Source organism: Pinus tabuliformis, chromosome 7 (genome assembly GCF_031772625.1).
Source record: "Pinus tabuliformis cultivar Carrire ecotype Pingquan chromosome 7, CPIR1, whole genome shotgun sequence".
NCBI lineage: Eukaryota > Viridiplantae > Streptophyta > Pinopsida > Pinales > Pinaceae > Pinus > Pinus tabuliformis.
Window position 1 is genome coordinate 741,537,327 of NC_142293.1, and position 21,894 is coordinate 741,559,220.

The following is a 21,894-nucleotide window of genomic DNA, read 5'->3' on the forward strand; positions in this document are numbered from 1 at the left end:
CGTTTGGGCTTCATGAGCCTACATTAGGGTGAGGCCGCATTTGCACACGAGAGAGTTTTTATTCAAAAACACATTTTTCCTTAACCAAATTTGGCGGTCTTTAGGTCGATTTTGATCCTCTCGAGAAGAGGAATTTAATGCAATGATTATCTCCATCAGATGAGCTGTCCAAAGAGGAATTTGGCCCTAGTTTCCAATTTTAACAACATCAAACCAAGCTTGCCTTTGAAGTATAAAAACTTCGCTCTGGACAAAGGCTTGATGAGAAAGTTAAAATATGCTCATCTGTGGATATGTACTGGAGCTTCATTGCTCCCTTCTGCACCATATCTCGAATGAAGTGACCTAATCAAAGAGTCCTGCAAGAAGCTTCTGAAGCCACACTGCTTCATAACTTGCGACACTGGTTGTGATATGTTGGCAATACTGAGAGGGGGGTGAATCAGTATTTCCCTCTTTTTACACAATTGGTTAGATTCTTTTAGTTATCCAGATCATTAGAACAAATTATGAAACATCATCACATCAAATCAAAACACAGAAAATGTCGTCTCAATCAAGCTTTGCATTATGTATGGTTTACATACAACTTGACCAGTTAAGCTGGAAGGGAGTAGAATACTCCCCTAGTCTGAAGATGTTTGTAGACTAAGTCTGCAGGAGTCCTCAATCTCCTTTACAATCAACCAATCACTCAAACACCACTGCCACTGCTGCTACACCCACTGCTCCCACTCCAACTGCCACTCTTGCTACACTTACTGCTCCCACTTCAACTGCCACTGCTACACTACTACTCCAACTTCATACTGTCATAGAGTCGTCGTCGTGCATCATCAAGATCACTGGCAAGCTTATGATATCAAAACACTTCAACAGTATAATACTCTGCCCATATCGGAAGTCTAAAGACAACCATGCTCAAGGAAATATCCTGCAATCCTCACTGTCATGTGGATCACAGTCTCTAGGCGCTGCTAGCCATCATCAATTCACTGCCAAATAGATTTGTATCAAGGACACTATTTTGTTGTCATACTATCATTGTCATCATGAATCCGCAAGGTCGCTCTACCATGCAACAAGTTCACTGTTGTCACTGTCATCTAAAGATGTTGTCATATAACATTCAAAGAGGATGTGACATTCTTACTGCTGCAACAACTCGTTAGCCCTTTATGACTTGCTACAAATAGCATCATTCTCAGCATACTTCACTGACTTATTCTCATAGAGATTATTATGATCTCATGATAGAATTGGTTCTAGTTCAATTATTGACCAGAGTCCTCATGTTGAAGAATGTAACTAGTGTCGGTCTTCATAATCATATTTGAAATGTATTTGTCAAAAGAAAGAAAAAGAAATTTTATCATTAAATAAATTGGCTTATTAAAGCATGGGTTTCATGCTTGAGTCAATTGTTTTTAGGTCAAAGTCTCCATTGAAGACTTCTAGGGTTTATGTCAAGTGTCATTGTCCATGTCACAATGTAAAGAACCCTTCTTGCAAATTAGTTATCAAGAAAGAAAATTATTTTTACATAAATTAGGTCAATTAGGCTTCCTCCACCAAGTTAGCCTCAAGGATGAACAAGTCAGCCTCATTAGAAGAATTCGATCACCTAAGATGACTATATATAAGCGGCAACTCGACTCATTTGGAGGATATCTCACACAAGTTCGAATTGAAAAAGTTGCGAAGCAGAAAAAGTGTGAAGTTCTAAAAGGACGCTGGAATCGACGTTTTTGGGTCTCTCTCTCTCTCATGGGCAACGAAATTCTGAAGCTGCTGCATCAAGGTCAAAGTTGTGAAGCTGCTGCATCAAGGTCAAAGTTGTGAAGCTGCCACATCAAGGCCGACGTTATGAAGTCGCTGCATCAAGGTCGAAGTTGTGAAGTTGTTGCATCAAGGTCGAAGTTGTGAAGCTGCTGGAGGGGCCGAAATTCTGCAGTTGCTGGGGAGGCCGAAATTCTGAAGCTGTTGGTGCAATTGGGTCGAAATTTTTGGGTTGACGCTGGGTTGACGCTGCTGGACAAGAAGTGAGTATTAAAGGTTGTTGTATCTCATTAAAAGGCTGACTTGGTGGAGGAGGAAAGTATGTTGGTTAAAGTTTTGGTTGTCTCACTATCATATGAATCTACTGAAGGAAGAGTTTTTCACTGGGTTTTTCCCTGGCTGTGCGCCTACATCTGGTGTCCTTGATCTTCGTGTTTTGGTTTTGGTAATTGCTTGATGAACTAAGTTAAAAGAAGAACATAAGAAAGATAATAATAACTCAAAGAAATCACAAGTAATTATCAACAGGTGAAAATCTTTCCGCCTTTCTGATTTTCCAACAGTCTGCACATAAATCGATGATACAATGTCAAGGCCTTCAAACTCGTGATGTTCTGCTGTCTCAAGTACCTGGAGACTTATTTCTGAGTAGGAGTTAGTGACAACAGTTTCCACCAAGTATTTCTTTATTTGACAACAATTATGACCGTCTGAAGATGACATGTGATGGTGAAGGTAACATGTGTCTTTGCTTAGGTCTTCACTTAATCTACTCAGGGAGTCGGAAGTATACTTCAGTGAAGTATAACCAATCATCCAAGACAAGACATCAAGACATATCACTGTAGGTCACACTCTAAATATGAACTTGAAGAGACTTCTTATCAAACACTACCTCGGAATATTTCCTTCAGATCAGATCTCCACAAATAAAACTCCAAAGCTCATCACATCTTACATAAAAGGTCATTGTCACTTGTCATGTATGCTAAGATTACTGCTCACTGTGTTATGTCAAGGTTTCTGTCACCTAGCATATGTCAAGCTTTTACTCTATTGTAAGTGTCATGGTCATGAGTTTGTATTACTGTGCTTGAATCAAAACTGTCAAGGATGCTTCTGCTATCTCTAAGGCTTTTATGGCTTGGACTGCCTCCAATCTTGCACAAAAACCAAATAAGAGATTTGATGCCAAACTTTTACCACGCAAACAATGTGTGCATTTATTAACAACGATAGGGCTTAAATTGGGGCTTTGCTAACTGTATGCATGCCTCACAAGATATACCATACGCTTTAGTTTTGTGGCCATGCGAAAATACAAAGTCCTGTTGCCACACGAAACAGTCATTGGCATCATTATTAGCCTCTCAATTTATCAACTTCAGTGAGTAGCCATACCAGACTCTCAAGGTATATCATTAATGTACAGGCTTCAGTAACATTCCTTCTTCATAGTCAACATACCCAACCAAACAAGTTTTCATTCACCGTTTTATATCATTTACTGTCTAACAAAAGGTTTGAAATTGATGCACAGGATTTACTCACACTAGGCCTTTAGCTAAACATTCCAAAAGGTGTCATAGACTTCTTGCTTGTACAAGAGCTTCATCGCTGTAATAATTACAATGAGCAGTTTTGTGTTGACTAAATAGGTCGGCTTCATGACAGTCATAGGCTACAGGGGCATACGTTCTTCAAGTAGACCTGCGAATTGATCTTGATGTGAATTCTTGCAAATAGAATGAAAAGGCCGAGTTGATGAGCTTCATAAGACTCTTGTTCTAGGAGTATGAACGCTCAGGATTGTGCTATTAAAAGACAAACAGTGACTTCCCTTTGACAGCGGCGATGTCTCTGTTCAAACAGATTCGGACTGCTTATATCGATACAGAGGTCTGTCCAAAACACACCAACGGAGGCTTAAGTACTTGAGCCAAGAATTATGTAATAGCTAGCAAAATTAAATCAAGAGTAGCCCATGATATGATGTCGATTCACCTGCAAAATATAACAAGACAACCCAGAATTGATGAACCCCAGGCCAAAACCCTTGTGCAAAAGAAACAATGAATTCCAATAGGAAGGATGACCCAGAAATTTGCAACAGCTTCGACCTCAAGATGTTTGACACTCCACAAAGTCGCAGGAAAATCAAAAGCGCAAATTAATTTTTCAGAGAGAAGTTCAATTAATTCAATAGACCTCAGGATCATTACGCCTTGGTTTATATAGATTTTTGGAGGTCATATTTAGGGTAGGAGGGAGAATATAAATTTTACATTTAAAATATTTTGAACCAAAGATTTGGACCAACCTCCATAAATTTAAAATAATCTTTATTGCCCTTTTATTTAACTTGACTTTTGAGTTTATGACATCACGTACTTCCCAAAAACCTTTCCTTAGTTTTAATAAATGTTGAAACCCTTCTAGAGCACCCTTTTGCCATATCATTCAATTTAATATATAACCAAAGTCCTTATGATTTTGCCGCATTATCTAACCAAAAATATGACGCCACCTCATCACCCTTTGAGGTTTTTGCCCTCAAATTGGGTCTTCAACTTGAAACTATCATATCTCTCAAACCATGAAGACCCACAAGACGCTCCACATATCAACAAAATCAGCATGACGAGGAGACTCCAATGGCGAGGGTCTCCAAGACGAAAACAGTGATCCGCATCATCAAAATCTCCAACAAGTGCAGCGTATGCTCATTGTCCAGGGAAACCAAACCCTAGAGCGAGGGTTTCATCTCTTCTGGACAGCATCATCATCATCTATATAATTCTATGGGTATCATCGCATCAAAGACCTCGAACTATACTTGCTTTGACATCAATGACAACATGCTCAACATGATATACTCTACCTCTACTATACTGAGTGTGATAGAATTCTATTTCCTACTAAACCAAGAAATCATAGTCGATCCCAAGCTGAAGCAACACCCCGAAGAGCTCATTCTGCCCTCTATACTCCCGGCCCAATCTAAATCAGTATATCCCTGCAACCTCACTTCACCACTTGAGACATATCTCAAACAAAATCCAGTTGCACCACGCAAGTACCTCAACACATGCTTTGTTGCATGCCTGGCTCTACCATGAACTGGCTAGCTTCCTTCCCTAGATCCATCACCACAGTTGATTTATGGTCACCCTAACTGGGTGTTCCCTCCGACCTTGAAGCAGATCTTCTGGTAGAAATCTTGGCTACCTCCTCTGCCACTGCTACTCCCTCTATCATCGAAGTGTATCCATCTATCTGGCATGCTCCCCTCATAGAAGACATATTGTTCCTATAGACCTCCCATCTCTAAGAATCTAGTCTAACAATCTCAACCCATGACATCCTTTTGGAAGGTCACTCCTTCCATTCAACCTAATTGTCTGCTTCCGGGGAACTAGAAGCTCTTTTGGTCATCTGGCACGGTCCTAGATGTCCTACAAGTCTGTACAATCCTCCCTCTCGAACATCAATCATTCTTGTTGAGTCTATGCTCAAGCCCAAGAATCTGACCATCTAGTGGCTGGATCAAAAAACTTCTCATAGTCCACTCCCTTTTTTCTGGTCAAACCCTCTTATCACAAACCTCGCTTGGTACTTCTCGATGTTGCCATCTGCTGCATGGATCATCGCTTTTGGCAGTCTCCTCAATGGATCAATTCTTCCTTTATATAAACTCCATCCAGAAGGCCATGGAAGAAAAATTATAACCAAGCAAAAAAAATGCAAGGATAAGAGGTTGCCCAAAAAAAATAATGATAATAATCAAGGGCGAAAAATATGGATTACTTATCTTTTGATTAAGGAAGAAACCGTTGAGGATTGTAGGGAATAGTCAACTCACTCTTGATCCCTGCCTCCTTGCAGTTTTGTCAATGAAGTCCATCTGTAATTTCATCTAGCTTAGTTTCCTTTGTCTTCTTTTCGTGGACGCTCATCTTCATTAACACATCAGTTGTTAATGCATGTTGCTTTCCTTTCTTTTCCCTTACATGAGCTACAAGGGCTTGAATTTATTCATCCTGCGGACTCTGCAAGTTATTCCTAGACAACAATTTGGCCTCCTCTTGGACACAACCAGTCCATAGCTTATCAAACTTGGACAGTTTTTCTTGTGCACGAATTCCCTAAATAAATGGCTCCCATGAGAAAGCGAATACATTGAGAATCATTGTAACAAGCTCATCTCTTATCTAGGAGTCTCTCATAAGATACGAGACAACAAAATTTGATCTATTCATCATGAAGACGATTTCTCAAGGTTAGCTTCCTGCTAGTGTTGTTGTTCTCATTCTATCAGAGCATCATATACTTCCTCTTCAATGCAGCAAGATGATGAATTATGTGGTCCTTTATGGAACCTACCGAGATTCTCTTAGCCTTATACTTGACTTTCTCCTCAACTCCCTTTGGTTTTGGAATGACTTCCCTCTGAATATTTGTAACACAATCCAACTTGTCTTTCATTTTGAGACTTGGCACCATTTGGTAAGAGATCTAAAAACCAATTAGTTAATGAACACTTGTCTCTTAGGCTACCTTCAATGGTTGTTCTTTCAACAAAGCTCCGATACCATGTTGAGTTTTCTACAAGAGCACAATATAATACTATTTTTTGCTAGATGATTATTACCTAATGATTTACACATTATTCTTAAGCCACTAATATGATTGAGCAATTACACTTCAAAAAATCAATAGTAAATGCAACGGAAATGGTAAAGATCATAGAACAGCCATGCACAATAGAGACAATATTTTTGCCATGGGAAACCCAACCTTGGGAGAAAAAAATCATGTCAAAAATAGTGTAGCTTGGGAGGTATTCCCACAAATCATGGGTACTTGATTTGTGAGGAGGTGACCCACAAAATGAAGGATTGTGGGCAAAGTACCCAAGTCTTGGTTTCTAACCCTAAGTGGGTGGGTTTAGAACAAGAAAAGAATTTTTTTATTAATGATATTTTTAGTGTTTGAGCATGTAGGTTCAGGTCAGCTGTGTGCCAAGAGACATGACCCTTGGGGTTAATAGTCACCCCTTGAACACTATAAATATGTGAGAGCATGGAGGTCATTTCACATCATAGTAATCCCTCCTTGTGAGAACAAGAAAGCCAAGAAAATGAGCCACAGCAAGTAGGGAACAAAGAGAAAGAGGTTTGTTTCTGTTTGGAAGAAGAATTTTGTCCTAGGAAAAGAGGTCGAGATTGTCTTCAAGAAGGTCGAGCTACCTGTTTGTTTGCTAGAAGAAAAAAGGGCTAAACATGAAGGTTTTGTCTACCCAAAGTTTTGTTCTATGGTAGGCCACAGAGGGCCACAAGCAGACTATATGCGTTGTAGAGGGCTATAGAAAAGCCCAAAGAAGGCCAAAAAGCCTCAAACCCTTGGGAAGTAGGGTTGAGGTGCCTCAGAGGTTAGGAGAGGCCAACGAAGGTGTCTCAGAGTTGCAAGAAGGCCAGTGAAGGTTGAACGAGGCTATTGTTTTGTGTAAAAGGATTGCTAAGTTGTTCTCAGTGAACTCTGGTTGGTGAAGATTTATGCTGGTGTAAAGTACAACAAGAAGGAATTGTCCCATTGTGAGCAGCTAAAGTGCAGGGCAATGAAAGGAGTTGTTTCCCTATGAGCTAAGGTGGCAAGGGAACAGATGACTAATTGAGCAGATCTTTTGATGACAACAAGACTGAAAGGCAGCTCAACTAGCAAGTTGAGAGTTTTGTCTTTGATTTGTTTGGCAAATTGAAGATCTAAAGGAGTTGACCTCAAGCCCTGTTGTATCATAGATTGTATCAGGTTTCATAAAGGGCCCATGATATGTGGTATGGAAGCCTATGATTGTGTATTGAAGGACTAATAAAACAAGTTTTGGACCATATATATATATATATATATGTGTACTTTGTTTTTTCACTGTTGTTATATTTCCGCTATGCAAAGTTGTTTTGGTTGAGCACTGTTAGTGTGTTTGTGTGCTAAGTCTAGCAAAAGACCAAACCTAGGGTGTAAGGGAAATTTCAACATAGTATAATAGGAACTTTGAAGGGACAACTAATCAGAGTGTGCACAGCAAGCATACTAAGAGGGAGTTGGTTGATTTGTTGTTGAAGGACTAACAGCACGTCAAAGATGATTGATGGCTTGAGGTATGAGAACAGGTTGGATCGGTTGTCCAACTACAGTCCATGGAAGGAACGAATCAAGATAGTCTTGTTGGCAAACAAGGTATGGGAGTTCGCTAACAAGGAGATTGCTAATCCAACAGATCCAAAGGAGTTGGATGTGAAAGCCAAGTTGATCATCCTAGATGGAGTAAAGGATCACTTGATACCTCATCTTACTAGGAAGAACACTGCACATGATATGTGGAAGGCTCTTCAGGATTTGTTCTAGAATAAGAACAAGAACTAGTTGATGGTATTGAGAGAGAAGCTCAAGAGCACCAAGATGATGGATGGCGAGAATGTGGCTTCGTATCTCATGAGGGTTTCTCAAGTTTGTGATGAGCTTGTTGCCATTGGTGATAACCTTCTAGAATCTAAATTAGTGAGGACTGTTTTGAAGGGCTTCTCTGAGGAATGGAGGCCATTTATCAAAGGAATAGTTGCTCGAGACAAGTTGCCAGATTGGAATAGGTTATGGGATGATTTCATCCAAGAGGAACTTTGGGATGAATATCTTTATAAGAAAAATTCTGATGTAGAGAATGTGGCTCTCACTAGTAATATGAAGGGCAAAGTGAAGTTAGACAATGGTAAGAAGAAGAAGGAATTGAACAAAGTGGAGTGTTTCATATGTGATGAGTTTGTTCATTATGCAAGCAAGTGTTTGTGTCGAAAGAGAGGAGATAATGAGAAGAAGAAAGAGATGGTAATGGTTGCTATAGCTACAGTTGAGCAGGATGACTTTGCAAGAAGTTTCGAGGAGGACATTGCTCTGGTCTGTCATTTCCCTGAGGGTACACAGTTCATTTATAGTAGAGCACCGAAGCATATGACTAGATTGCAGGAAGTATTTGAGACTCTAACTGAGTGGGACTCTAAATTGCACATGTAGGTTGCTAATAAGAGTCAAAAAATTGTCATAGGGTCAAGTATGGTGCCATTCAGGGTGGAGTTAGGAGGGTTGCTACAAGTCCAAGATGTACTGTGGGTATTGGAGATCAAGTGCAACATGTTGTCTGTCTCAGCGATTGAGGCTAAGGGGTCTAAAGTATTGTTCCAGGATGGAAAGGTGATGCTCAAGCCCAAAGGCTCTAACTCCAAAAGAGAAGTTGAGTTAGGGAGAGTGGTCTATATAAGCTAAAGGGCAAGCCTATGATCAAGGGAAGAAGAAGGTCTTTGAGACTCAAAGAGAGTCGAGTTTGAGTGAGAGTTTGCAAAGTCAAAGGGAGATTCCCCAACCCAATAAGAGTGCATGGTCACTGGGAGGAAAGGAAACTTATACAGCTGACAAGAAAGAACCTTGGAATGGCTTGAAAGCCTATCAGGAGAAGAAGAAGCGGGAAGCTTCCAATGGCAGGGACATTTCCAAGGAGAGTGTTGTTCATACTGTAGGTTATGCAGCGGTGATGGATGTCGTGAATGGAGATTGTGTTCTTAACAAGTTACATCCCTCGCTAACAGGGAGTGTTGAAAGTAACGTAGATTGGGAGGTACTCCCACAAATCACAGGTACTTGATTTGTGAGGGGATAGCCCACAAAATAAAGGATTGTGGGCAAAGTACCCAAGTCTTGGTTTCTAACCCCTAGTGGGTGGAATTAGAACAAGAAAAGAATTTTTTTATTAGTGATATTTTTAGCCGGTTGGGTGCCAAAGAGACATGACCCTTGCGGTTGAAAGTCACCCCTTGAACACTATAAATATGTGAGACCATAGCGGTCCTTTCACATCATAGCTATCTCTCCTTGTGAGAACAAGCAAGCCAAGAATGTGAGCCACAGCAAAAAGAGGACAAAGAGATTTAAGAGGTATGTTTCTGTTTGGAAGAAGAATTATGTTCTAGGAAAAGAGGCCAAGTTTGTCTTCAAGAAGGCTGAGCTACCTGTCTGTTTGATGGACAAAAAGAAGGCTGAACATGAAGGTTCTGTCTGCCAAAAATTCTGTTCTGTGGTTGGCTGCAGAGGGCCGCAGTGGGCTACAGAAGGCCGCAGGGGGCAGTTGGCAAGCCCAGAGGAGGCCGAAAAGCCTCAGACCCTTGGGAAGCAGGGCCGAGGCGCCTCAAAGCTTAGAAGAGGCCAATGAAGGTGTCTCAAAGTTGCACGAAGGCCAGCAAAGGTTGAATAGGTTTGTTGTTCTGTGTAGAAGGATTGCTAAGTTGTTCTTAGTGAAGTCTGGTTGGTGAAGGAGTACCAAACAGCAAGATTTATGCTCGTGTAAAGTACAGTGAGAAGGAAGGAATTGTCCCATTGTGAGCAGCTGAAGTGTAGGGCAATCAAAGGAGCTATTTCCCTGTGAATTAAGGTGGCAAAGGACTGGTAGGACAGAGGACTAATGGAGCAAATATTCTGTGGACAATAGGACTGATTGAAAGGGAGCTCAACCAGCAAGTTGTGAGCTGTCTTTGATCTGTTGGGCAGATTTAAGGTCTAAATGAGTTGACCACAAGCCCTGTTGTATCATAGTTTGTATCAGGTTTCATAAAGGGCCATGATCCCTGGTATGGGAGCCCTATGATTGTTTATTGAAGGACTAATAAAACAAGTTTTGGGCCATACATATCTCTGTGTACTTTATTGTTTCACTGCTGTTATATTTCCGCTGTGCAAAGTTGTTTTGGTTGAGCACTGCTAGTGTGTTTGTGTGCTAAGTCTAGCCATAGACCAGACCTAGGGTGTAAGGGAAATTTCAACAAATCCAAGTCAAATACCAAAACAACGCTGGTCAAACTGTTAATTTTTCAGCCCTGCGGCTGCCTAACATCTTCCATCAGCCCTCCAAAGCAGTGAAGCATGACCCTTATAATACCCTTCAAGACCCGTGGGTCTTGACGAATCATATGCCGAAACGAGTCACTCTCATAGAACCCACGCATAAGACCCTTACCCGCGCTGACTCGCATAAGACTCTCATTGACTCACATACAACTCGTGTCAAACTCATAGGACCTATAAGACCCGTACCTGGCAGCAAATTTCAGTTTTTTTATTTTTCTTTTTTTTCGATTTTTTTTTTATATTTCGCCGTGTCTTATACGAGTCTTATCCGGGTCTTTCACAATTCTTATACAAGTCATTGTGTCAATAGCTAGACAAGTCTTATATGAGAACGAGTCGTGCAGCATTGCTCCAAACAGCTGCCTCGGTCCTCCTTTCAACCATAGAAACTCGTTCTTCTTGCTTGATGGCTGCAGCTCCTTGCTAATCTTCCTTGGCTCTCCACAAACTTTATCCTTTATTGTGGCTACCTTCCTTTTCTATTCAAGAATACTTGTTCTTGCATGGTGGTAAAAATGAAATGTCACATTATCTATATATACAAGTCGAATGGGTGTGATTAACCCAAGGAAAACCCTTTCATGAGTCAGGCCAACTTGTCTTCCTGGGCCAACCTGGTGCCCCAAAAATTAATTTTTATTTTAATTTTCTTAGGCCAACTTGAAGACCTCATTGGCATGTGGGAATACCTCCCAATGCTACACAAAAAAAGCAACACATGTCAACTTCACTTGTCAAACTCTTCCCACACCACAACATGAACTGTTCCAGATTTCCTGGAACAGTAAATTCATTTGCATACAGGACCAAAACAAGTCTATTAGAACTATCAAATAACAAATTGAAACCTGCAAATAAACTGAAAACAGCCCAACATGAGTAGAGTCTCATGGATACTGAAATCCAAAACTCATGGTGCATGCATCAACCCATGCAAATCCCTCTTCCTAGGAGAATCCTCCAACTGGAGTAAAAGTCTCACCAAGGTCATCTCCCTGTTGCTGAGCCACATGGTTTTTCTTTGATTTGGTGACTAAATGGTGAAACAGTATTTAATCCTCATTTTTTGCAAAATACATATATATGTGACATCTATATATTTGGTTATCTATTAGAGTTCTAAATTCTTTTGTATACAGCTTATTCTTCTGTGTTTTCTCTTTCTTTATTTTTTCTTCTGTGGATAGCTTGCAACTTGGCATGCCAACAGGCTAAAGATTAAAATTAATTTTTCGGGGCCAGAAATGACCTTAATGTATGGAAACAAACAGGAAGCATTTACATTGTTGAAGGTATTTCCTGGTCGTTTTTGTACAGGAGACAAGAAGGAAATGATTTTGGGGTGGCTCCTTACAAGATTAAAATTTATTTATGTATGTAAATGGGGAAGATCAGTTACAGAGATCTACTATTTCTCCTGATTTTTACAAGTTTTTCGGGTTGCCAATTTTTTCCAGTTTTTCCTAGTTTTTAAGGTCCAAGTGCTTGCCAATATCTTCCCTCATATTTCCAATAAGTCTTTACCAGACCCTCAGTCATATATTCCCCAAAATGATATTGGCAATTTGACATAATCTAATTACAACAAATAATACATTACCAACCAGCCTGTGTAAAATTTATTGATGAAGACGTACTAAAAGTACAGTACACGTTCTCCAAAACAAGCTCAGTGCATGAATTGATGGCAGTGGAGGAACTCACCTGAATTCCAGAGACAGTGAAGTATGGGATCTCAAACTTGACCCGAATAGGGGCCCGCTTTTCAGGCATTGATTCTTCAGCAGATATGCTAGGAAGACTAAATTGGGCCCTCAACATGTACTCCTGGAGAGCAAAACAGACAGTAAAATCAACCAGTTAACAGGAATGGTTTTAAACGTCACAGTTACGGGAATAGTTTCCATTTAACCTAAATTATACCTACCCAGTGAGAAATGATTTGAACTTTTCAGAGCAGACATTCCATTCAACAAACATTTAAAATAGCCATCGCAAGTGAGGCAAACAAGTGAAACAAGTAACATACCTTACCACCTGGAAAGGACTTAATTTTCCAAAGCAATGCCTCCTTCTCTGGTGCATAGACAGAAGAACCCATGGATGTCCTCACATTGGGTGTAGTTGCATCAGAGGGTACTGGAAGTTCAATTTCAACATTTGTTGCTGTACTGAAAAAGCCAAGAAACGGGGAAAAAAATCAAGATTTATGAGTTCCTTCTGAGCTAATGTATTCAGTAAGTCAAAAAAGCAAAGAAAGCAGACTGCCCAAATTTGCTAGAATGTTGACAAAATTGTTTGTAACAGAATAGTGAACTTCACCTTCGCTCCTTAAATTGACTGCGAGCCTTCACAGTGAATTCTACACGGCTTCTTGAATGCCGTTCTACTTGAGCTTCAACCCATATCAAAGGCTTTACCTGCAAAAGAATGTTGAGATAAGACTAAAAACAAATAACTCTTTAATGCACATTTGTACAAAGACACTGTTCAGTATGCAGTGAATTCTAAAGGATCCTTTTGAACATGAAATCAGAAATCATCAAAGAACCTGAGTGCTAAGCCTGTATGTCATTAAATCAAAAGAACCATCAGGAGGTATGAACGATATAGTCCTGTCATTTTCGAAGCGAGCCAGACGAACACACCTGCAAAAATTATAATTGCTGAGTCCTGACTACATTGATTTTCTTGAAAAGCAATAACCAAAGAACTAAATGCCTTTAGGCTGAATGAGATCGAAGCTATCAGGGTTGAGAATTCCCAATTCCAGATTTAACTACTCTAAAGATTATTTCAAACAAATAGTGAGTCAAGTAAGAGAATATGAATAATAAGAATTTATCTACATACTGATGGAACTTTATATCATCCAGATCAATCGCTTTCCCCTTTGTTGATCGACCTTGAGCTTCTAGGAGTACCCTGTCATTGAGACCAAGCTTGCACTCTGGCATTCCACTGAAAAAAAAATAATAGAGAGATCAATACAAACAACATCACCAGTTCTTGTATCATATGCATTATTGAAATATTTTATACATTATTGACCCGAAGAAATAGCATGGATAATATTCCTTTGTCAAAATAAGCAACTCCCCATTGCCTATCCATCAAATGCATACAAACTTTTGAAGCCAAGAATACTCTGTAATTTATTTAACATTTTAAAACTTTAACTATCAACTTCTATTTTTTGCTTCGATTCAGTTTCATATGAAATTAAAACAATTTTATTCAGTGAGGATTTTAGACAACAGAACAACTGGCATGGAATATTGAGATTGTCCTTCAACAAGCAGTTTCTGACATTGTGGTGCGAACACAAAAGTAGAAGCATGGGAACATTACTCCCTCAAAGGAAAAGCACAAGCACTGAACTTGATTCACTTGTGGAAATGGAGAATACAGTGCCATAACAAGAATAAACTGACCTCCGTCGGTTTTCCCAAGTGTGTGCAACCACAAAAGAGTTTGAATTTTTGCCAGTGAAACTTCAGTTAGCAACATCTAGTATAATATTTCTTCACAGCTACCAAGATTCACGTGGAAAACCTAGTTTCTCTTATGCATCCCCATGCCCAACAAGACACTATTTAGTAATTAGCCATATTTCCTCTCCGACTCCTCAATTGGATGAAATTCATGTACTTAACTCTAGCATGGATGCTAAATTCAAAAGTGTCAACATATAACAATTCATTCTAGGGACTATCTAAAGCCCTAACCTTGTTTGAAAGAAACATCCTAAAATGGCAACTATTGACAACTAAAGAGTTGTAAATCTACAAATGAATAATAAAGAATCTTGAACGATTCATTAACAAGAAGGCAAGCTTTTATTAGAAAACATCCCATCCGGAAGCAATAAGAAGAGTTAAGGTTTGATGAGCATATTTACTGGTTCTGTCCTTGTCACAGTCACTTCCTGTCTTGCCAGTCTAGCCGGCTAGTGCTGGCCCTTCACTGGCTAATTTCCACCTGCCATAGGACCTCTAAGAGCCATTTATGGCCTTTCCAGGGCCCCAAGATGGGCCATTCAATCCATCTTTGATTGTGGTTATTCAAGATAGTTTCATTGTTGAAAGATGCAAGCATGATGATTCCCCGAAGCCACCCCAGAGTGCTCTGAAATTTTGCCACATGTTATCATGATGACTCGCAACAAATGTATGGGTCCATTGAAAACTCTACTCTCACCCTAGCTTGCTTCCTCAATCATGGGTTGGGGCACTGACCCTTCCCAACAATTGATTTGAATATTGGCAAACTTGGATGGAAGATGTTCAGACTGGCCAAATAACTCTCAAAAGCCCACTGGCTTGTACGCTGGGAATTTATTGTGTTCAACATCCAAAAAGACCAAAGAAGGCATGCAAGCAATCAAAATTATTCACGTGGAGAATATTGACTAGAAAGTCCTCAAGACCAAGCTTGGGTTGTAGGACTATGAAAATGCAAAGGCAGAAGGCTCATTTTCTCTTGAGTCTTAAAAAGTTTAACATCTATCATTTGAAGAACCAAAATTCTCTTAATTGCATCAGAAGGATTTGGAAACTCTTACCCAAACCAAAGGATGAAGATGGTTGGTTCGGTTGTGGGAAGAAGCCTTCTTTCTGAAGGTGGCATGGATAGCAATCAACCTCAATATGACAGAAATGACACAACACTATGAAAGAAGAATTGGCACAAGTCAACCAACAACTTCAAGGAATCACAGACCAAGGCTACCAAACTTCAACACTTCTTCAAGGTCTATGATGTTCAATGAGCATGGAAGGAACTATTGAGAGCTCACCCCCACTACTTAAAATAGGGACTCAGCCAATGAAGGATCAACCTTTCAAGGCCCTAACAAATAAGGAAGCCTCTTAAAAATCCCTTACAGTGAAGATGGTCAATGGGTGGCTCACAGAACAAGTGTTTGTCCCCCCATCATAGATCGTTTTTCAATCTCAAGGCCTCATAAAGGAATGTGAAATGGCCATGCCAACTTGTCTTGATGTGGTCCCTCATTTCCTTTTGGAGGCACTGGACAAAATGTGTGTGATTTTATTGACATTCGATGAATTGATAGATATTGTAATGGGGATGGTCGAGGCAGAGTCCTCAAGTTTGGAAGTGTTTTCCGTCCATTATAGACTCGTGTTTCAATCTCAAGGCATCATTAAAGAATATATAGAGGACATGCAAACTAGCCCTAATGTGGTCCCTCGTCATCATTTAGAGGAACGAGAAAGAATGTGTGTGCAAGTGTTGACATTAGATGAACTTGTAGATATTATGATCGGTATGGTCAAGGATAAGTCATCATGTTTGGATGGCTTTCCATGTAGGTTAGACCTACACCAAATACACAAATAAGCCATCAGAACACAATTATTGGGACCTTGTATCAACAAAGGAATAAATAGGCTCATACCCAAGCCTTGGAGACCCTAAGCTCAACACTAGTTGGACACTAATTGTTGAAATTTTAACACCAGATTTGATGTATTTTTCTCACAATTATTTGTACCCAGAAAATAGTTTTTACCCAAATTAAAATCTGAAACTATGAAAATAAGTACGTTGGTATCTTCAACTTTGAAACAATAAATATGCAGCAGAAAAATAAATAGGCAATCACCACAAGACAGAAAAAAATTAAACCCAATAAATCTCCCATCACTTTAAAGTTCATATTGAAATATGGAAAATCTATCCCCGATGGGGGTGGTCACTCGGCACAACACATGGCAGTAGGGCAGCATACGGAGCCCACCTGGCCTCCACGCTCCCCTTCAATGCGCCATAATGAGCAAGGCTGGCATTAAGTGCCCGCAGGCAAGCAGCTCTCTCACTCGCAGCAATGATATATTCCATGCTAGGCACAGGAATTTGGTCAGTGTGGTGTTTCGGGCGATGAAGTGGGAGGTTGCAGAGGGAATTGGGTTTATGCTCTAGACTGCCCTGCCAAGATCACGACAGCGGGCAAGCGAGGACTGCGGGGAATGGGATAATCCGGAACGAGGGGAAGTCTTGGCCAGGGATTGCCCGTGGGATCCCGGCATGTCGGAGGTGGCCAAGGCTTCGAGCCCTACCCTTGGGTACTTTGTTCTATCCATCGAGCAGCTTGTGCTGTCAACAGAGGAGGGGTCTTGCCTCAGCTCTCAGTATAATTCTATATTTGTTAGTCTTCTTCGTCCCAGTTGCTACCGACCTCGCACGCAGTTTTGTTCTGGGCTAAAGGTTCAGTGGAGATTTCTCTGGGTTGGCTCTTTCCGTGCTGGAGCAGTCTGCATAGTGTTGGTTCTCACTAGCACTCGTCGTGGCCCAGTGGCCAACTCGTTCCTAGTTTGGAGGGGAGCATTCTACGTGGGCACGAGTTGGGTTGGTGTCGGCGAACGGCGGAAGAATTGGCGGAGCGTTTCCAGTCATGACATCTTCGGGTTTGGTAATTCATTTTATGAGCTCATTTCTCTTGTGCATTTCTGTATCAATTGGTGTTTCTTGTCGAGGGGAGGTCTTTCTACAGACCCCCGTAAGGTTTCATTCCGGCTCTAGAGGCATGGTGGTCCTGCCATGCCTGCCTTCAGTTTTCCTTGGTCCACCTCCATGCCGTGACAGAGGGGTCGTCCTCGACGGAGGGGAGCAGCTCTTCGTCAGGAAGAGTGGCAGAGGCAGAACGAGGGAAGCCACTCGTCCTCAGAGAATGCGGCCAACAGGGAAACGGAGGAGGATGTTGCAATCTCCCCTGCTCGCTCCCCGGGCCATGTAATAGCGCCAGCTACCTTGGACTCTCTGGCAGCCCAGCTGCACAATATTCAAATGAATATCGACATCATGCAGGAACAACGCTATGAGGATCGAAATGAATTGGTAGCCTACATCAATGATGTTCAGCATGTTCAAAATGAAATCTTGGACAACCTAGATAGCATCCAGTGACAGCATCAGCGCACCAACGACCACCTTCGCACTCTGGAAGCAAGGGTGGAACACATAGACTTCCACATGCAGGCTACTTTGTTGCTCCTCTTGTCTTTCCTCCCAACCCGCCTCCTTAATATGTTGACTCCTGCTCTAGTTTATGTTCAATTTTGTTTATGTATGGTATGGCTAATAGGCCAATCGGAAATAAAGGTTGGCACCGAGTCTCTGTTTACCTCCAGGCCCTATTCTCAAAAAGTTTGTTCGGAATGAGAGAGAAGGGCCTGTTGAGACGAATTTTGTACTCAGTTTCTCTTTGATAATATAATGAAAGCTTGTTGACTAACAAAAAAAAGAAATATGGAAAATTTAGGGCCTAAACCCATACAGAAATTACACTGAAAATACAACAATATTAAAACCTAGAACAGACCCTAGGATTTTAATTTTTTATCCAAGGAAGAATTTGGCCCCGTTAAAAATGGTTGCTAAATTGGCACTGGAAATTTCTCAGCCTCCACTTGTTCAGCTACACCCTGGGAAAAAAAATTTGGCTACCTTCCTCATGTGGCACTGGCTGGAAATCTCGACCTCTCCTCACATTATTGGCTTGCTCCATAAACATGGCCTCTCTCTCCCCCAAGTCTTGGCCTGCACACAAATTCTCTATCCAAAAATTTGATCCACTCTTTCCTTTCTCCTCAATCACTCAAGCCTCTCACTCATGAGAAAATTACTTCCTCGACAATGCAAAAGTGTAACTTCATCCTCTTCCTTTATAATTTCAAATTGAAAAAAATCCTTATCCCTCAATCTCCAAAGTGATAGACGGCTAGGATTAAATTCTAACCCACTTAGATCAATGGCAAAGATTAAATAATTAAATATTTATCCTTAGAAATTTCCTCAATTAGCTAACATTAATTAATTTAATTAATTAATGAAATTTTCCTAAGTTAGAATTAGGAATAAATCATATTAGTTGCTCCTCTTGAACAACCACTAAAAAGGACTTCTCCTCCTGCATGCTAGACACAAGCCTATGCAAAAGACCTTCCAATATTATAAAATCAACACTCCCTCCTAGCAAGTAAGAGATTATTCACCTCCCTTAGCTTGTCCTTGTGAACACAAACTTGCCCTTCACTGGGAGCTTGGTGAGAATGTCTGCCACCTACTCATCTGTAGATATGTAGATATGTACTGCAATCTCACAGACCCTATCTCTGATGAAGTGGTACATGATCTCTATGTGTTTGGACTGATCATAGCAACACTTGGCCCTCCAAGTGGTGTCTTCCAATGTCCTTGGCTCATCAAACTCAATCCTGTCTTGGTAGGGTTGCGGTAACCCACTAAGGTACTTTTGATATTTACCTTCTCATCCTTCATATAGGGCACACACTTTAGCAACACCACAAATTTGTTGGTGTAAGCATCCAAAGTGAGTTGTCCTAGTTTGTGCTCATGGAACTCTTTAATCTTGTTGTCATAGTACCAGTGAAACATGAATCTCCAATCACTCGCGATTAATCACAAGTCAAACTCTGCTCTTCCCTCAAACGATTTGATTCTACTATGGGCGAGTCAATGATTTGACTCAGCGAGCACAGGTTTTAACTTTTAGGGTTGCCACATTGTTCGTCGCATGTTTTAGTTAGGTTAAAAATTTAATGTCGATTTGTAACTCACTTCTCACTGCCAGGCTTGGCAACTCATATGCCGAGAAGGTAATAGAGGCATGGTTTCAATTTCAGTTTACTCCGCGTAATAGAGGCATAGTGTAATAGAGGCATAGTTTGCACTGTGCAGTGTGCTCCCGCATTAGCTTCAGGGGGTGCTATGTCAGAGATTTCAGTAGCAAACCATTATCGTATCATTTCAACAACAATCAAGAGATTTCAATTACTGCCCTTTTACTGATTAGTATGCAGTATTTTATAAACTTTTATAAGCGGATGCTTCTGGTTCTATGTAGTCACTGGTTAGGAGTCAAGACTCAGTACTTTGGATCATGTTTGGACTCATAACATATATGAGATACTTATTCATGATATTTTGGACATCTATTGATATTATGCATTGTTTGGGCATGACTTTATTGAATATCAATGAAAAATGTTTATTTTTTTAATTCAATATATGTGTATATCTTTATTTATTGCATTCACCGATTTTTTCCTGATCTGATTAAAACTCTTCGCTTTTTGCCTCGCTCATTTATTGTCGATTCTAAGGCTGGTAACATTGCATATGACCTCTCAAACAAGTACTTTTCTCTAAAATATTTCTCAAATTTTCTCCATGTTAATTCTTTCCCTTTGATGCCTTTGACATTTCTCAAATCTTCCCACCATATGTCAGCGTTGCCTTTCAAGTTGAAAATAGCAACCTTGGCTTTCGTGTTTTTAGAGTAGTCATGGACTTGAAAGTCTTTCTTCAAGCCCAACAGTTAGGCTTCTGCTTCTTCACTCTTCTTAATCTCTCCATCAAACATAGGAGGCTTTGCTTTCTTGAATTCTTTTAGCATTGAGCTCTTCTCACTCCTTTGCTAGTGGTGTTTCCTAGTGGTAGCACTAGACAACTGCTTGCGGTTGTCTGTCTCTCCTTCCGAAGTGTTGAGTGGAGATTCTCTTCTCTCTGGATCTTCATTTGCTTGCATGTGCCTCTTCCTTGAGTTGCTACCTTCCACCCTATGGGATTCTAACCCAAACTTTTGGATTTCAGATGGACTTTGCTTGGACTTATGCCTTTTCAAAATAGTTGGCACCAATTCGTGTTGCTTTTGCCTTTTGCAGATCTGATAAGCTCTGCAAGATCACTGCATTCACCTCTCCTTGCCTTTCTTGAGCTCTGAAAATATTTTCATTGTCTTTCCTTGCAGCTCCTCAATTCAACTCTTAAGCTCTTGAGGGTATCCATCCAATCAAGGGAATTTTCTTCTAACCTCTTTCCAACTCAGTCCTCTTCCTGATTAGGGTGGGTTTTATCCATGCTATAATATACCATTCTACTGCTCATTCCTCTATCTTCTACTATAATTTGTGTCTTCTTACATGTCACACACACAATTGTTAGATAATCAAGTATAAACATATTAATTCATAACCTTGGCATGTTAGCATCAAGCATGTTGATCTGAAGTTGTTCATGCAATCATAACACGTCATTTACATGTTCTAGGAAACAAATGAATCATGATATATCAACATTCTATCAAAGTTAGCACCACATCAACTGCAAGTTTAAAATTGGCATTCTTAAAACAATTAAATTATCTTATTAAACTTTATCCTATGTGAGAGCCTCTTCAAATCTAGTGTTGAACCTACACTTTGATACCACTTTGTAAACACCTTCCACCCCCTTGTCCAATCTGAGTAGTGGGAGAGTTACCTGTTTGACCCAATCTCCAAGGTTTGTTATGAAGATGGGGTTACAACCACCTCATTTTTCATATTCTTCAATTCATAGAACAAATTCAAGAGCTTTCTGGCAATATAATTTTTATCTCAATCCAAGTCCTGGATGGATAGTTATGCCCATTCAAAGTTTGGCCTATTAAAAGGGGCCATGTCATCACAAGGGCAACACGTGGTCTCAGCCTAGATTTTTGCCATATCAACACAAAATCAACACAATAGAGAGGCATTGAAGCATGCACAGAGGTCAATGTTTTTGCATCGTCTATTCATTTAGAAGATTGAAAGTTTTCTAGTGAGAAACGGTCTAACACTCCAAAATTTCAAATGGGAGGGACTCCCTTTCACAAACTAGGTGATTGTAGATGAAGCCTTCATCGAAAAGCATTCCATGCATTGGACAAAGCATCTTAAGGGGTGGAGAGATGCCATGATCCTTCACAACCACTATTTAAAAAAGTTCAAAATCTCCATAAGTTAGGATTAGAATCATGACTACAAGTATAATTGTTTGAACAGGACACTTAGGATAACTATTCAAGTTATCTGCTAGATTTCCCCATTTGAGGGGCAATTATATCATTATTATAAGATCTATCTCTTGGCCATTTTTTAATAGTTGAAATTTGTCATTTGAACCAAGGATTTCTAATCAAAGAATTCTCAACTTATATTTTCGGCATATCTTGCCTTCCTGTTGCTTATTACTCAACTCACCATTTTCAGTTGTTTGCAGCTTATCAGTTTTAGCTTTCCCATTATAGACACTGAATCACCTGTCAAGGATCACTAAACAGCTTTCAATATAAGATAGAGATCTGAACTAACCGTT

The 21,894-nt window shown here is 40.2% G+C and overlaps 1 protein-coding gene across 1 annotated transcript in view; it reads right to left on the reverse strand.

Annotated features, from left to right (window-relative positions):
• Positions 1-21,894, reverse strand: part of LOC149249667 (AP-1 complex subunit mu-2) — a 79,353-nt gene that overhangs the window by 54,499 nt on the left and 2,960 nt on the right. Inside the window, exons 6-10 of the mRNA XM_089458752.1 lie at positions 13,582-13,689; positions 13,280-13,376; positions 13,051-13,148; positions 12,758-12,899; positions 12,433-12,555 (exon numbers count right to left, since the gene is read on the reverse strand). Coding sequence (XP_089314878.1) covers positions 12,433-12,555; positions 12,758-12,899; positions 13,051-13,148; positions 13,280-13,376; positions 13,582-13,689 — 568 coding nt within the window. The remainder of the gene's footprint in view (positions 1-12,432; positions 12,556-12,757; positions 12,900-13,050; positions 13,149-13,279; positions 13,377-13,581; positions 13,690-21,894) is intronic.